The 17,600-nt window shown below is 38.3% G+C and overlaps 1 protein-coding gene across 1 annotated transcript in view; it reads left to right on the forward strand.

Moving 5' to 3' along the window:
• The first annotated feature begins 2,007 nt into the window (after window positions 1–2,007).
• LOC126109551 (histone-lysine N-methyltransferase 2C-like) overlaps window positions 2,008–17,600 on the forward strand; it is a 417,507-nt gene continuing 401,914 nt past the window's right edge. The window contains exons 1-2 of the mRNA XM_049914567.1: window positions 2,008–2,262; window positions 16,619–16,786. Of these exons, the coding sequence (XP_049770524.1) occupies window positions 16,627–16,786 (160 nt within the window). The 5' untranslated portion in view covers window positions 2,008–2,262; window positions 16,619–16,626. The remainder of the gene's footprint in view (window positions 2,263–16,618; window positions 16,787–17,600) is intronic.

Raw genomic sequence — 17,600 nt, forward strand, 5'->3', positions numbered from 1 at the left:
ATAGCCCCCATAATGTGCAGATATCATATTACACCTCCCAACTGATCCAATTAGTTTCATGGTTTACAATGATCTTTGTATTTTTTGCTTTAGATGTATTTAGCTGAAAAACACGCTTCAGGTTTTGAATCTCTGCTGCCGACTAAGTTTCATTTGTCACCAGGAGAAGAAGAAGACAACATGTTAAAGCATAAAAAAAAAATCGAATCGCCCAATCTGTGGTTGATGTGAGACTAATAAAAAGTCTGGCACCTTTGTAAGAATCTGTATAACATGTAAATGAATAACTAAGAACAAATAAATAAAAAGGCGAGTTAAATAAATCCTTCGGATTCATCTACGTTATTTCATTACAATCTTTAATATTTCACCCCAGTTTTACTATATCCAGACTCACATTGCAGCAGCACAAATCTAGTATCAAGTATTTTACTGCCCATTGTTTGCTCTACTGAGTTCATTTATAGGCTACAAACAGCGAGGAGAAGAAAAAGACAATTTTTCTACATGATACAGTCTGTGAACGTTATATTAACATAACCAGACGCATGCAACGAATTTTAAATAGTTATTGAAACTCGCTATGAGGAAATAAATATTTGGAGTCATGAAAATGTGCCTGGCAGATCTTTTCTGATATGTTCATAGCGGAATGATGGAGCTTTGACACTTGCATGAATAAACTACTGGTATTATCTTTGTGTTTCTCTTCACGAACGGATAGATTAAATTTATATGAACGAACGTGATGGAATTTCAGTATTTCAAATATGAAACCTCAGATTCTTTCCGTATGCAATACGTATTGAAAGATTCCTTGATGATGTGAATAGACTTGATTCATTCTCAGCGTGAAGAAGATGGAAAGGACAATAACGGAAAAGGACATTAACTGCGTTCTTTTTAAAAGAAATCATTCCAATATCGTCTTAAGCGATATAGGGAAATCACTGTGAGTATAATCAATGTGGCCGGACGGGGCATCCTATCAATTAAGAAAACGGTATCGTAACATCATGTTCGCGTTTCTGGGCGGTACAAGCTGTCGAACAGCATTTGTCAGCACAAACAGCTTCGCAAGTTTCTAAATAGTAGCTGATGCCAGACACGCGCTAGTTACATTGCAATTAAATCATAGCAGCTAATTCAGTCAGAAACATAGATTTCACTTTATTGGATCGAATATCGCAAAATGAATCTTGCCGTACGTTTCCTGAACGAATTGTAAAGTTCGCTGTATAAAAATCTTAGCGCGGAAAATATGAACAAATTAAATGTTGCGTACCTATAGTAAAACATCAGGTAATTGAACCAGATGTTGAGAGGACACTTACATTGTGTTTTAATGTTCCTGTAGAATTCCGCAGAGACGCTTTGAGTCATTTGTTCAAATATTTCGTAAAAATCGTTAATCCCATAGCCTATTTAATTTTCCCTGTGTCATGATAAAAAAAATAATATTGCGAGCACGTTAGAATAGTTTGCAACGCTAAGTATCTTTAATGACAAGCAATGTGGTATTTACTGAATATTTATCTTGTGTCAAAAATAATGGACATTAACCTTCCAGCCCTGTAAGCACAATTTTTTTCCTTGCTGTAAATGTCGTGTATTGTTTACGTTCGTAGAACTCCAAACCAACGACAGCACATCTGCTATTGAGTAATTCGAGTTTCCAATACATGTTATAAGCGAATTGCACTGCATTCCAAAAATAGTACCGAATAATGCAAAAAAAATAAAAGGTGTACGTCAAAAATTAGTTGAGTATTGTTATTGTTCAATGAAATTCTGTTAAAATTTGATTACCGTTTTGTAAGCCGAAAAAGTGTGCTATATATATGTAAAATTTCAGTAACACTTAACTAAACGTAATAAGAAATTAAATATTTACTTATCTCGTACATGGTTAAGTTTCCACTATCGAAGTTTCTGCCGGTAGACATGTTGTTTTCTGGTCTACACGGGTAGCAATCAATGAAAGTAGTATACACTTTGTAATGTACATTTGCTATGTTGTTAAACTTTACCGGTGTTTATAGTAATTTTTTAGTAGTTGCGAGTTAGTTATGTGTGTGTAAATAATATTACAATACCAACCATTCATTGGCAATTGCTTAGTGAATTGTTTGAAGTGTTGTGTAAGTTTCGATGTGCATACGGAGTGCAAACTATGACCGCCCCAACCGCAGAACGAGGCTGCAATTACATTCCCTTACTGAACGGCTATCGGATACTCGACATATGAATAAGTAACAAGAGGTAATACATAAATTATCAGTTTACTTGCTTGTTTATTTGCAGTATTGTTTTATTGCAAGTGTGGACTGTTACCTTGCATTAAACGCTACAGTAACTTTAAATGTCTGCGAGTGTAAGACTGGAAAATCGTACGGACTTACATTATACTCTTTACAAAAAATTAAAGCGTTTAATGAACACCGTTATCATTTTTAAGTTAAGTCTGATACCCATCTTAATACAGGTACGTATTTGAGACAAAGTAATCGTAATGACGCTGGTTCTTTGGTGTTGCCTCGCCGTTAATTTTACCTGGCGTAATAAAATTTCAATTTTCTGATTATGTTCTTACATAATACATAATAAAAGCAGTCTCGCGTAAGTGTGATGGTAAATTGAATGTAAACTCACTTGCAGAAATCGCAAGTGATTATTTCGGAATTGCCTAGGACGATTTACAACAGTTACACAGAAACTTGCGATATTTGTACCATATAAACCGTAAAAGAAATGGAAAATATGCAGCAGGTAGACGTTTAGGAATTTATGTTGAAAGCTGATATGCGTCCGCCATCGTATAGTGTTCTGTTTCTCACTAAATCGCTCCTCATAGGCAGGAGTACTAAAATATAAACTATATCGTTTATTTATTTTTTGCTATCGAGAAATAACAGCACAGTTGTATTTTTCCATCACATAAAATTAGGAAGTCGCTGCCTGTGGTCTGTTAACTTTTTCGTCTCGATTTTTACATATTTTATGTACTGCCAGTAGTATTTGTTGGTCTATTGTGGTTCCTAATTGTTTGGATTCGCACATGTTGCGTAGCCAAGCAGTATATTCGTTCAAAGAAAACAAACGTAAATTTGTGCTGAGGGATGACGACGGGTGGTGGTTGTGTGCCCCTGCTAGAAGAACCATTCCAGCATTTCCTTAAATGACAAGTCATTAACCTCTCCTCCCAAATGTAAGTTCAGTATCGTAATACATGTACTAACCCAGTCGGTTTGTACCTAGTGTGCAATGCAGATTTTGTTAAGAATCGTACATGATCTTGATTAACAACAAACAGGACGTGTGAGAAGTCATCATGTATCAAGTTAATTGTTGCTTATATGATAGACATACTAACTGATAACCGTATGTGCAAATCGAATTGAAGAGCCGTATGTGGTCATTAACATTTGTGATCAGTGAAATTACATTGATGCTCCTAGTGTTGTGTTTTAAGTGTGGGGAGGAAATGCAACCGGTAGTTGTTAATGTAAGAAAGAAAAGTTTGCCATTGACCATATGACTAGAATATTTGTGTGTAGTTGTCCTATTATTGCCATGGATACTTATTAATTTATTTATGTGGAAAATTCTCAGTGGATGAGAATACCACATATGTTTTCCTACTTGTCAGCATTCCTGAGCACTATTTCCGGACCTGCTACCCGATTTCCCGGATTTCACTAAAAGATTTAGCGTCTATTAACAAGAACACTGCCATAACAGATAAAATTTAAACTCGTACTGAGTGATCAGTGTATAAACTTGAAAAGCATCATACTCCAAACTGATCTAGGCCTATGCAGCAAATAGCAGGCCATATGTAAAATGTGTATGTAGTAGACAAAATATGAAATTGCGTGTTTGATTGCTTTATGAAATACATTATGCCCTTGAATATTACCTGACTGTTCACTAGATAACAAAAGGTATTGCATATTCTGATTTTATGCACAAAACTAGATTTTTACATTCATGGTGGCAACTTCATCTCGCAATATCTACTACTTAAAACGTATTCTTTCAGCTCTGATGAGCAGCAAATGCTTCACCAAAGTGCCAGCAACAATTCTGCAATGTTGGGTATGGTGCACTAATAGGAGAGAAACAAATGTGCCTCAGAAGTGACATTTGTATCTCGGATCCTCTAAATTATATAATTGTTAGTTTAATATAGTTGTTTATTGTTTATAAAATACTATAATGACCATTCTGTGTTTTAATTCATACCATTCTGTGTTTTAATTCATGTGCTCAGAATTAACAAACTTAATGTAAACCATCCACCGTCTTCGATTTGTAGAATCTGCTTTCTAGCAATTTTGTGCTCTTCCTCTCTGGTCTTTTGTGCCATTGCTAAATCAAGGAAGTAGAGCTTCCTCAGATGTATTTTTAGCGTAACAATGGGTTTAGGTGGACTATACAACTTACCAAAATAGAAAAGGTAAAGAATATTGCTAACACATTTTTAGATTTATTTATTTATTTACTTACTTACTTACTTCTGCGCTTACTTCTTTCCTTTTTTAAATTTTGATCTGGTGACAAAACATTCCTGTAGTGTAGCACGAGGTATAGGTTAGGTTTTAAGATATCATTTTGCTTGTAAGTTGTTGAAATCAATGAATGTGATTATGAAACCTCGGGTATGGTGACACCCTCTCTCCCTTGCCCCACCCTTTTTCAGATAAGTTATTTGCATGCTTTATGAAGTAGGTAGTGTTGCAGCTAGAGGGGGAGGGAGCTGAAGAGAAATATCTCTTTGAAAATATAAATTATCTGGTATTTAAATAGCAAAAATTGATTTTGTTTTTTGTTTGTAAAGCTGTTTAGTTTTCTTGGCTATCAGCCAAAACAGATACACTGCAACAGTAGTCTAGTGTTAACATTTTTTAGTATTGCTTTGATGGAGCATATGCGGGTGTTCAGAAGGTGCTTTGAAATCACAGCAGAAGAGACGAATGAGCAGTTCCACAATGAAATGGAACTGAGGATTGAGGCAGTGTACACACAAATAATACTCCTTGACACTCTTCGAATATAAATCGCTCCTTTTTTCTTTTGAAAAAAAAAAAGCTGTGAATATTTTATTTTTGTTTTCTATAAATAGTTTTTGATAGTGAATGTTAGCTGCAGAATTGTTTCATTATTTCAGCTGTAGTGTTATATTTTGCAACTAATGTTAAGATGTGACCAGAATTGGTATAAAATGAGCTTTTATATCATATGCTGCAGCTGTCATCTTTCTTCTTTTTCCTGGCTTCATCCTGTATCGTCATGGGGCAGCATGTCAGATTTGGCAATGTTAATGGTAAGAGGTGTTAAGCTGCCCTTCCTATTACCAACCTTTCCACCCCTTGCACTCCCAGGACAGAATTTGTGTACCCCGTCTGTCTCATTTAAGGGATAGTACTGAAAGTCTTTGGAATTGTTACTAGAGAGGTGAAGCATATAAACTCAGAGTGGAAGGTACATAAATCTCTGAATAAAAACAGATCAGTTTGAGATATAGTGATGACAGTCTGTGAAACAACGGAAAGTTTCAATTATCAGTTCACTGAGTTTGGAGGATAAAGATGTTACTGACATTACTGAGATATTATGTAAAATCATTTCTTGTCTATTGTATGCAAATTGAACAGTTATTGTGCAGTACAGATTTCACATATTTGTAACTGAAAACCATTCTGAGGGAAAAACTGAAAAAAATGAATTGATAAAATAATTCTGTGACTGAAGTATGAGGATTAATATTGTTTTATTTAGACTATAGTAGAGATGGTACTGCTGTTACCAGCTGTTGGTTGTGAAGTGCAAACAGCTTCAGGTGCAAAAAGTAGTTGCCTACAGAGTTGTAACAATACTAAGGTGTTACCATAGAGATATTTACAAAAATCACATTGCAAGGCTGACGGGATGGCCCTTTGCAACTGTCAGGGATCAGCTTAACACCAATTCAACTATAGTATCATCTGTGAACAAAACTCAACCAATTGTATTTACAAAGTAATGGAAATAAATTTTTGTATATAATTAATGAGAATTGATAAGTGTGCTGATTCTTAGTTATTACCTCAACACTATGCAGATTTTTAATTTTTAGTTGAACACAATGAAGAAAAAGAGTAAGAAAGGGTGAAGGTTGAGAGAATTAAAGACACATACTATGAAAATAATTATTTTACAATTTAACTATACGTAACTTCAGTATAACTATATTTTTCATAAATATTTTTTTCCTTATTTGCTAAATGATCTTGTATGCTAAGATCAGAAATATAAAATTTTAAACCATTGAAAGGTCGAACTCCTCTTGATGCAAAATATAACAGAATGTACGTAAAAACTGGTTGCCAAAATAAAATCCAAAGTTCAAGAAGCGAATTTTCATTGGCCTACTTGTATAATTATTAGCATTAACAGTCGGTAGTTCAGTTTTCGATGCACACTTGTTAATTCCATTAACTAATGCTTCATTTGTAATTTTATTTCTAATACGAGGGACAATGTTATTAATTTCTAATTGTGACTTATGTCGAGGTAAAGCACTTAAAATTGTACTGGATAGTAATTATTAATTTTTTAATCAGTACCACAAATTGTTTTATCATAGGCTAGTTGCAATAAATTTTTGTTTCACATGGCAAACCTGTGAATATATCATTATTTATTACGGTACAATCTTTATTTTTTTGATGCTTAAACAACTCAGTTTGACATACATTCTGCTAAAAAAAATTTCTGCAGTGATGCAGAAAGCTATAAATAATCACAGTTTGTGTGAATATTTTATCACAGCCTGCAGAGCAATTAGACGAAACATATTTGAGCGAGTCATAATATTAAACTTAATGTAGAACACTGTCACTTACTGTACACTGTTCACAAATCTTTTTCATAAAGTCCGTTAAATTATAACTCTTTCAGGATTAGATCTAAAAGTTCTGTTAGTAAATTCTGGCATTAATGCTGGAGCAGATAATCTATGCAATAGACATGTCAAATTCTGACCAATCTGAAATCATCAGTTCCTGATAGTGCTATGTTATAAAAAAATTCTTCACCATAGCCCTTTACAAAATCTTCCAAATATCTATTCTAAATTAAAACCACAGTGCTAATGCATCTGTTGGCAGTTTAGTGCACAAAATACAGCAAATAAATGGTGCATTTGTTCAGTTTCTTTGCTTCATTTACACATTCTCATCATTTGTCACCATTTGAAACAATAGGGGAGAGTGGTGAGACTTGATCCCTTTTTTAAATTTTATTTTTTAAAGCAGTAGGTATAAACATCAGAAAAGAACTAAAATGTGTAATAAATAGTCAGTTTTTAACTCGTTCTGTCCCTATTTTTAATTCAATCCTTTACCATTTACTATCATCATAAAAAATTAAAAACTAAAGCCATGCAGAATGGATCAAGTCTCACCATATGTGGGACACTTGATCCCTTTTACGGGGAGACTTGATCCGCCACTTTGTTGTGGTAAATGAAACAATTTATTCATTATTGAAACCAAATTTTATTTTGTTTATAAGATTTATAAGAGGAACTGAGGTTTACTAACAAAAGAAATTCACATAATAACTTTAGAAAACAAATTCATTCATGATCTCTAGAGGCATTGCTTGAAGTGCGATCTGTAGCCTACAAAACATGTTATGAGATCATAAAAAAGTCACTAAGTTTTCAAATATGTATTTTAAATAGTTGAAATTACTGTCAAAAAATTAGAATTAGCATGTTTAGTGTATCCAAGATCATATATGAGATAAAGCACATTCATACAAAAAAAAACAAGTATACTTCTTGAGAAAGTCAATAACGGCTGCCTGTGTTTGAAGTATTTAACATGATGAAATTATAGACAAACATACAAATTATTGAATATTAAAGCCCTCAAATTTGACACTGTTAAAAATGAAACTGGTAACTCTACCATTCTTTGAAGAAAATGCTGGAGATGGAATGACTCGTACAATTTGGTTCCTTTCAATGTCACATATGTTTTCAGTTTCTGGCCACTTGAACCGTTGGCCCTCTATCTTCCTCGCACATTTTATGGTGAAATTCTCTTCGTCAGGAACATTGACAATCTCTCCCACATAATGTTTTTCAGATTTATTTGTTTGGAAGGTAGCAATGATCCATTTTCCAGTCATTTCCAGCTTTGCCCTCTTTCTTCCAATTTTCAGGAATTTTCTTTTTATTTTCAGAAGAAAATTGATATGAAAATGCACGCACACTTTTTGCACTCAGGCCATGGTGTAATTTGCTTGCCGTTTTCAAGCATTCACATAAAGAATTTTCCTCTTCAGTTGAAAACATCTGAGACTTGCTGTATGTAGAAGAATAAGAAATTTCAGTATCTTGACTTAACTGCTTCCTAACATAGTGTTTTAAGGTCATTAGTGGGACTTTAAATTCCTTTGATGCTCCTCGGAAACTTTTTCCCCCAAGGCACGCCATTACTGCAAGTTCCATACTTCTAGAGTCAATTTTTTTTCTAGCTTTCACTCCCCTTTCCTTTTATATGTAAGACCCATAGTTCTGCAATATAAAGCAAAATTACGATACTTTTTGTTTTAATTTATTAGACCTAAGTTTCATTTTCACCCATATTGTATAATTCAATGCATTATATTGCAATAAAATGTCTATATATTATCATTTGTTGGGTGTTGTACGTCTTACAATAATGTGATACCAGGAAAACAATTAAATCTTTGGGAAACATTTGAACAGGGACACTTGATCCCTGGATCAAGCCTCACCAAGTTCTTGAGGATCAAGTCTCCCCATGAGACACAAGTAAACAAAATTGCTTCTGAATGCTCCCTAACCTACAATTAGCATTTATTTTCAGTTATACTTTATGCCTTAAAGTATGAACTTTTATAGGAAACAGTTACCAGCATTATTTCTTACAGAATTAATAGGTAAAAATAATTGGATTCACTTACCAAAATAAAAGTTAATTCGGTGAAAAATCTTTCTTTCCCTCTTACTGGACAGCAACAACAGTTAAACTCACAGATGCAAATTACAACAATGGAAAGTGGATGACAATTTTTTTTTTGTTGGCATCAGTGTTTCTTAATTCCCCAAAATGGCGAAAATAATGGGAGGAACAAGTCTCCCCACTGATCAAGTCTCACCACTCTCCCCTACTGTGAGTGTAACAGCCTCTCATATTATAAATATGTATGTATGTTCCATCCCTCCCACTCCCAGGACAGAATTTGTGTACCCCGTCTGTCTGTCTGGTGGTGTTCAAGTGAAGAGCAAAAAGTATCCAAAATGTTTGTGAATCCTGTGTGTGAGCAAGAGCATGGACAAGGTATTCACATAGTCAGGTGTAGGAAACTGTCTAAAAAGTTCACACAGGCCTTCATCATCAATCTGTCAGGCTGATTTGATACTTGGCTGGCACACCTGTCCGAATCCCAGAAACGGTGCCTTTATGCGTGCAGCTATTGTGGCATGTTCACTGTAATTGTATTTTAAAAAATTTACATCTGTTTTAAAGTTTGAGAAAAAAGTAAAATGAACTAATAACGAACTAACATTTTGAGTAATCATAGAAAAACCATGTATACACAATCTCTGAATAAACTCAGATCAGTTTGAGATATAGTGATGACACAGTGAGGGAAGCAACGGAAAGATTCAATTATTAGTTCACTGAGTTTGAAGAATAAAGATGTTTCTGACATTACTGAGATATTATGTAAAATCTTCTGTCATCCTTTCTTGTCTATTGTAGGCAGATTGAACCATTTTTGTGCACTACAAATTTAAAATATTTATAACTGAAAACCATCCTGAGGGAATAAAAGAAAAAAAGGAATTGATGAAATAATTTTGTGACTGAAGTATGAGGACTAATACGATTTTATGTAGACTATAGGAGAGATGGCAGCACAGTTACCAGCTGTTGGTTGTGAAGTGCAAACAGCTGCGGGTGCAAAAAGTAGTTGCCTACAGAGTTTTTACAATAAGGCATTACCATAGAGATATTTACAAAATCACATTATGTTGTTGGTTGAGGTATGCCCACAAGGCTGCCGGGCTTTCCCATTGCACCTGTTAGGATCAACTTTCTGCAAAGTTGTCATAAATATCATGAATTAGGCATCTCATTTTTATCACAGACTAATTGCTGTGATGTTTCTGTAAGATTGTCACCAAACAGCAGTCACTTCCTTTCATCATCATCACCAGTTTGTTTCAATAAGAATCGACAAAGATGAATTACTGTATTGACCACAGTTATTGTTTACTGTAACATTCAGTACTGAATTTTCCAATATTGGAATGGGCAATTTAAATGCATTGTGAAAACTTTTACCTCCAATTGAAAGAACTGAATCTTCATTGCATTGCAGCAGCCTTTAGCTTCAATTGACTAAGTTTCCATGCATCCGTTTCAACTACTGAAACTAACAGACAGGTTATTTAAAGATCTGTGTAGGGATGAATGTAAAAAAACGATAGTTCTTTTGGACATAAATCTATTATTTTACGCAGTGATTTTCTAAAAATTTTACCAGTCATTCCAGATGGATCATGGGCAAGCTATACTTCAGAATTGCGTTAAAAGTCGGAATGAGTTTAATACACTTCATCGTGTTGATTTAATTTAAAATATGAGTGCTTCTCCACATGAATTAAGAGCTTATTGAAATTTTGAAATAAAGGAACCAGAATGCACGTTAAATGTGTTATATAATAGTGCTATTGTTTGCAAAGTTGTAACTTGAATCACACACAACAAGCAAAATTTGTTTCCACATATAAATATGTCTTATATCAGAACTATTTTATCTTTTGAGTTTCAAAGAAAACAATTCCCAATTATTTCTGCATTTGCAATTACCATTAATGATTCTCAGACACACACATTCAAACAGTTATTATAGTGAAACTTCCTGGCAGATTAAAACTGTGTGCCCGACCGAGACTCGAACTCGGGACCTTTGCCTTTCGCGGGCAAGTGCTCTACCAACTGAGCTACCGAAGCACGACTCACGCCCGGTACTCACAGCTTTACTTCTGCCAGTACCTCGTCTCCTACCTTCCAAACTTTACAGAAGCTCTCCTGCGAACCTTGCAGAACTAGCACTCCTGAAAGAAAGGATATTGCGGAGACATGGCTTAGCCACAGCCTGGGGGATGTTTCCAGAATGAGATTTTCACTCTGCAGCGGAGTGTGCGCTGATATGAAACTTCCTGGCAGATTAAAACTGTGTGCCCGACCGAGACTCGAACTCGGGACCTTTGCCTTTCGCGGGCAAGTGCTCTACCAACTGAGCTACCGAAGCACGACTCACGCCCGGTACTCACAGCTTTACTTCTGCCAGTACCTCGTCTCCTACCTTCCAAACTTTACAGAAGCTCTCCTGCGAACCTTGCAGAACTAGCACTCCTGAAAGAAAGGATATTGCGGAGACATGGCTTAGCCACAGCCTGGGGGATGTTTCCAGAATGAGATTTTCACTCTGCAGCGGAGTGTGCGCTGATATGAAACTTCCTGGCAGATTAAAACTGTGTGCCCGACCGAGACTCGAACTCGGGACCTTTGCCTTTCGCGGGCAAGTGCTCTACCAACTGAGCTACCGAAGCACGACTCACGCCCGGTACTCACAGCTTTACTTCTGCCAGTACCTCGTCTCCTACCTTCCAAACTTTACAGAAGCTCTCCTGCGAACCTTGCAGAACTAGCACTCCTGAAAGAAAGGATATTGCGGAGACATGGCTTAGCCACAGCCTGGGGGATGTTTCCAGAATGAGATTTTCACTCTGCAGCGGAGTGTGCGCTGATATGAAACTTCCTGGCAGATTAAAACTGTGTGCCCGACCGAGACTCGAACTCGGGACCTTTGCCTTTCGCGGGCAAGTGCTCTACCAACTGAGCTACCGAAGCACGACTCACGCCCGGTACTCACAGCTTTACTTCTGCCAGTACCTCGTCTCCTACCTTCCAAACTTTACAGAAGCTCTCCTGCGAACCTTGCAGAACTAGCACTCCTGAAAGAAAGGATATTGCGGAGACATGGCTTAGCCACAGCCTGGGGGATGTTTCCAGAATGAGATTTTCACTCTGCAGCGGAGTGTGCGCTGATATGAAACTTCCTGGCAGATTAAAACTGTGTGCCCGACCGAGACTCGAACTCGGGACCTTTGCCTTTCGCGGGCAAGTGCTCTACCAACTGAGCTACCGAAGCACGACTCACGCCCGGTACTCACAGCTTTACTTCTGCCAGTACCTCGTCTCCTACCTTCCAAACTTTACAGAAGCTCTCCTGCGAACCTTGCAGAACTAGCACTCCTGAAAGAAAGGATATTGCGGAGACATGGCTTAGCCACAGCCTGGGGGATGTTTCCAGAATGAGATTTTCACTCTGCAGCGGAGTGTGCGCTGATATGAAACTTCCTGGCAGATTAAAACTGTGTGCCCGACCGAGACTCGAACTCGGGACCTTTGCCTTTCGCGGGCAAGTGCTCTACCAACTGAGCTACCGAAGCACGACTCACGCCCGGTACTCACAGCTTTACTTCTGCCAGTACCTCGTCTCCTACCTTCCAAACTTTACAGAAGCTCTCCTGCGAACCTTGCAGAACTAGCACTCCTGAAAGAAAGGATATTGCGGAGACATGGCTTAGCCACAGCCTGGGGGATGTTTCCAGAATGAGATTTTCACTCTGCAGCGGAGTGTGCGCTGATATGAAACTTCCTGGCAGATTAAAACTGTGTGCCCGACCGAGACTCGAACTCGGGACCTTTGCCTTTCGCGGGCAAGTGCTCTACCAACTGAGCTACCGAAGCACGACTCACGCCCGGTACTCACAGCTTTACTTCTGCCAGTACCTCGTCTCCTACCTTCCAAACTTTACAGAAGCTCTCCTGCGAACCTTGCAGAACTAGCACTCCTGAAAGAAAGGATATTGCGGAGACATGGCTTAGCCACAGCCTGGGGGATGTTTCCAGAATGAGATTTTCACTCTGCAGCGGAGTGTGCGCTGATATGAAACTTCCTGGCAGATTAAAACTGTGTGCCCGACCGAGACTCGAACTCGGGACCTTTGCCTTTCGCGGGCAAGTGCTCTACCAACTGAGCTACCGAAGCACGACTCACGCCCGGTACTCACAGCTTTACTTCTGCCAGTACCTCGTCTCCTACCTTCCAAACTTTACAGAAGCTCTCCTGCGAACCTTGCAGAACTAGCACTCCTGAAAGAAAGGATATTGCGGAGACATGGCTTAGCCACAGCCTGGGGGATGTTTCCAGAATGAGATTTTCACTCTGCAGCGGAGTGTGCGCTGATATGAAACTTCCTGGCAGATTAAAACTGTGTGCCCGACCGAGACTCGAACTCGGGACCTTTGCCTTTCGCGGGCAAGTGCTCTACCAACTGAGCTACCGAAGCACGACTCACGCCCGGTACTCACAGCTTTACTTCTGCCAGTACCTCGTCTCCTACCTTCCAAACTTTACAGAAGCTCTCCTGCGAACCTTGCAGAACTAGCACTCCTGAAAGAAAGGATATTGCGGAGACATGGCTTAGCCACAGCCTGGGGGATGTTTCCAGAATGAGATTTTCACTCTGCAGCGGAGTGTGCGCTGATATGAAACTTCCTGGCAGATTAAAACTGTGTGCCCGACCGAGACTCGAACACGGGACCTTTGCCTTTCGCGGGCAAGTGCTCTACCAACTGAGCTACCGAAGCACGACTCACGCCCGGTACTCACAGCTTTACTTCTGCCAGTACCTCGTCTCCTACCTTCTAAACTTTACTGTTAAGTTTGGAAGGTAGGAGACGAGGTACTGGCAGAAGTAAAGCTGTGAGTACCGGGCGTGAGTCGTGCTTCGGTAGCTCAGTTGGTAGAGCACTTGCCCGCGAAAGGCAAAGGTCCCGAGTTCGAGTCTCGGTCGGGCACACAGTTTTAATCTGCCAGGAAGTTTCATATCAGCGCACACTCCGCTGCAGAGTGAAAATCTCATTCTGGAGTTATTATAGTAGTTTACAGTGTCTCATAAATATGTATTACACTGGATAAATAATAATAATAATAGTTTTTTCTTCCTTTCTTCTATACAGTTTCCACCACTAAATATTTAAATCTGTGTGAGAATTAATATATTTACTTCATTAAGTGAATAAATTAGAACATTGTGGAATTAAGTTGAAGCCATTCATTTGGTTTGAGTCTTTAACTGAGCAGTAGTCAGAATAATGTTCCTGTATAGTTAACACATAATGGAAAGTATATTAGTAAGTTACTGCAAACACCTAAGATATAGTTATGTAGGGGTGCTCCTCTTCATTATATATGAAGACCATTTCTTTTCTTCATAAAGAATAATTATGTGATTGCAAATGTAGCCTGTTTTGTTTGGAGATGAAGCAAGAATGATTGTTATAAATTTGGACCAGAAACTGAATTATATTGCATATTTTTTGTTGGAGAGAAGCAACTCTTATTGGACAGGTAATAGCCTATTAACTGCAGCAAAACACAGTCATTAGTGAAATACAAGGGACTGGATTTATGGGATTGAAGAGAGTAAAGTTGTAGTGGAAGGACCACAAGCTAAACATATTAGTGCCGAACTCTTTGCAGTTATGAAAACTGTATTCTCCACTTACAAAGACAGTGTGTTGTTTGATCTCCTACATAATTGTTAATTAGGGTGTTAGAGTGACACATCCAATTATCATGTAAGTGATCAGCTAGTCATAGTTACACTTTGCTGTCTTTTCTGGTCTTGTGTTCGCGTTTTAATTGTAGCCTATGTCTTAAAACACAATATTAACAGTTTTTGCTTTCATCTGTGTGAGGGTGACCGTGTATGCTAATGTGAAGAACAGCAAATGTGATTTTACGTAGCTTTTGGCATCTCTGCATTTCAGTTTTTACTACATCGATGTAAAAAGTAGTTGAAGAGGGTCTGTAACATAGATGTCGAATGCCCTAAGTAAACAAATGGCGGATGTTATGGATGGCACATATTTGTAGCCTACTCCAGAAGAAATATAGGTACATTTCTAATAGTATGAGCAGTAAGTATCAACTATACATTGCTACTTTGTCACTTGGCGTTCTTTCATCCATTGATGTCGTAATGGATTATGAGTTTTTTTTAGATGAAAAGTGAGTCATAGCAACTATACGTGATAGTTAACTCACGTAGCTCAGGTAGATGTCCGGTTGATAAGCTGAGTATGCCACAGCAGGTTGGCTGACAGCACGAACATTCCTAAAAGGAGCAGCAGCACCCATTCGGTGGACACGAGATGGAGGAGAAGTCTCCATGTTGCGATAACATTGCTTTCTAGTGTTTGATACTCTGCATTGTAAATGTTCAAAATGTGATGGCTGTTAATGATAAACAATGCATCTGAAACTCTAGCTACAGGATTTTCTTGTGACAATCTCCTTTTCCTTGCAGAGTTACTTCAGGTCCACAGAATGTTTTTGTGAGGATATAACTCGTTCAAGTCGGAAGAATAATAGACAGTACTGTCCCCAGATCCATATGTTTGTAAGTCCCTAATATGTATTGAGAAGGACTAAATTGTTTCTGTTGGCAGGTTACAGACTTGTTTATCTCATGAAGCTATCCCAGTTTGGATTTTATCAAGCTTTCTCAACCCATGCCAGTTGACTACTGGGACTCTGTCTCCTGATAGGCCACGGAAAAAAAAAAAAAAAAAAAAGGGAAGTGATGTGTTCAATGGTGTCTGCACTGCAGACGTAATTCTATGGAATTGCTCTCTCCTGTTGCTGACAACTGCCACGTTGTTCTGTCATTCGATCATTGTTGCAGTTTTGTGTTTCTTCGTTGTGTGATACTAGATGAACACACTATTGTAAATGAAATTTTTCTTTTTGCTGTGCTCCCACATTCCAATATTTGTCAGGTTTATGTGTCATTTGCTTTTGTCTTAATACGTCATTCTCACTGTGAGGTTAATGTAAGAAGACCTACAAATTTCTACTCGACTACTGTCGAGATACATCCCTGGTGAACAAAAAAAAAATTCTACAAGTATAAGTGTACATTATAATATTTAGTTCACAGTATTGTAGAAACATCTTCAGAACAATGACAGCCTTCTGTGCTGTTCAGATCTTTCAGTCTGTTAGCAGTTGTATCGAGCAGATATCTTGCAGATATCCCATTTCTGTTTTACTTCGGACGGCTTTCGCTGTGCACCATACGTTTTTTATATTCTATTATCTGCTATAAAGAAATTGTGCACCCACCAGTTTATCGATTATTTCATTTGTGATCTGTGTATTTGAGGTACATTTACCCTGCTTGATTGTGTTTGCCTTCTATTGGACAAAAAATGCGATTAGTATGTCTTAGGAAAACATCTACATTACAGTTACAATTACTTTTATGTAAATTTTGTTTAAATATTGTAATGTAAGAGAGATGTTGCCATCTAATATGGAGATAATAATATGCTAAAGGCGAAAACAGCAAATACGGATTTCAGTTATTGTGTCATTTCGATAAGCAACTATTCGGAGCTGTCGAAGTTGCGTTCGGCTACAGTTGACTCACATTTGGACACATTCCTAGGTGGCACCATGGAAGAGGAACAAGAACAATCGAAGCCCGGGTCCCCGCCTTCCTGCGGGGGCGGTGACGAGGAGCTGGAATTGGAGGAAGCGTCCGCGGAGGAGGAGGAAGAGGAGACGCTGTCCCCGCCGGGCAGCCAGACGCCCTCCCAGCCTGCCACCAGCCCAGGTAATAAGTCTGCCAACGTGTGCAGTCACTCCTGATGTCGCGTATTACTCGTCAGTCTGTGAAGATGAGGTTTTTCATTATTTTAGGTATAATGTGATCCATGTGACTAAATTAATGCCATTGGCGTCTGTTCTCGTGTTTGAAGGCATGTAATGTACTTCAGTTAAGCAGTAGGAGACCTTATTTAACCGAGGCTACTTGTTTTTGCACGAAGACGAGTAACTCACTTTCCTTCGAGAGTGGGGTTGTCGACCTTTTCTCGTGTTCTTCAGTTCTTGTAGACCCGTTGGAGTGTGTCGACTTCCACTTTAGAGATCACTTCCACTTCTTGCTATCGTGTCCCAATGCGAGAGGACTGACCGCATCCAGAGTGGTGTAATGTGTTCAAAAGAAAAGGTACAAAACAACACTGTGAGTATAGTTGTAGTCATTATTCAAGACTAATCTGCAGAGGCATAAGCACAACTACTCCACTGTTTCACGAGCTGAAGGATTCCTTGTTCTCAGAATTTCTGTGGCTGTGACAGTAGCCAGCCCTCCACAGTGCCCTTCAGTTTGTCGTCTGAGTTGAAGTGCTACCCTTCGACATGTTTTTTTTAGCGGATCGAACACGTGGAAATCACAGAGTGTCACGTCCGGGCTGTAGAGTGGAAGCACGAGCAGTTCCCACTCGAACTCGGCTGTTACGGCCTTTACTTCAGCGAGCAGCCTGGGTAGTCTGATCTCGATGGGCTCGCATAGGCTGTGGATTGTGTTAACAGTTTTGCCGCCCTCACAGAATTTAACCAGAATTGGATGTCAAAAATAAAAAAAA

The sequence above is a fragment of the Schistocerca cancellata genome, chromosome 12 (assembly GCF_023864275.1).
Source record: "Schistocerca cancellata isolate TAMUIC-IGC-003103 chromosome 12, iqSchCanc2.1, whole genome shotgun sequence".
Lineage (NCBI taxonomy): Eukaryota > Metazoa > Arthropoda > Insecta > Orthoptera > Acrididae > Schistocerca > Schistocerca cancellata.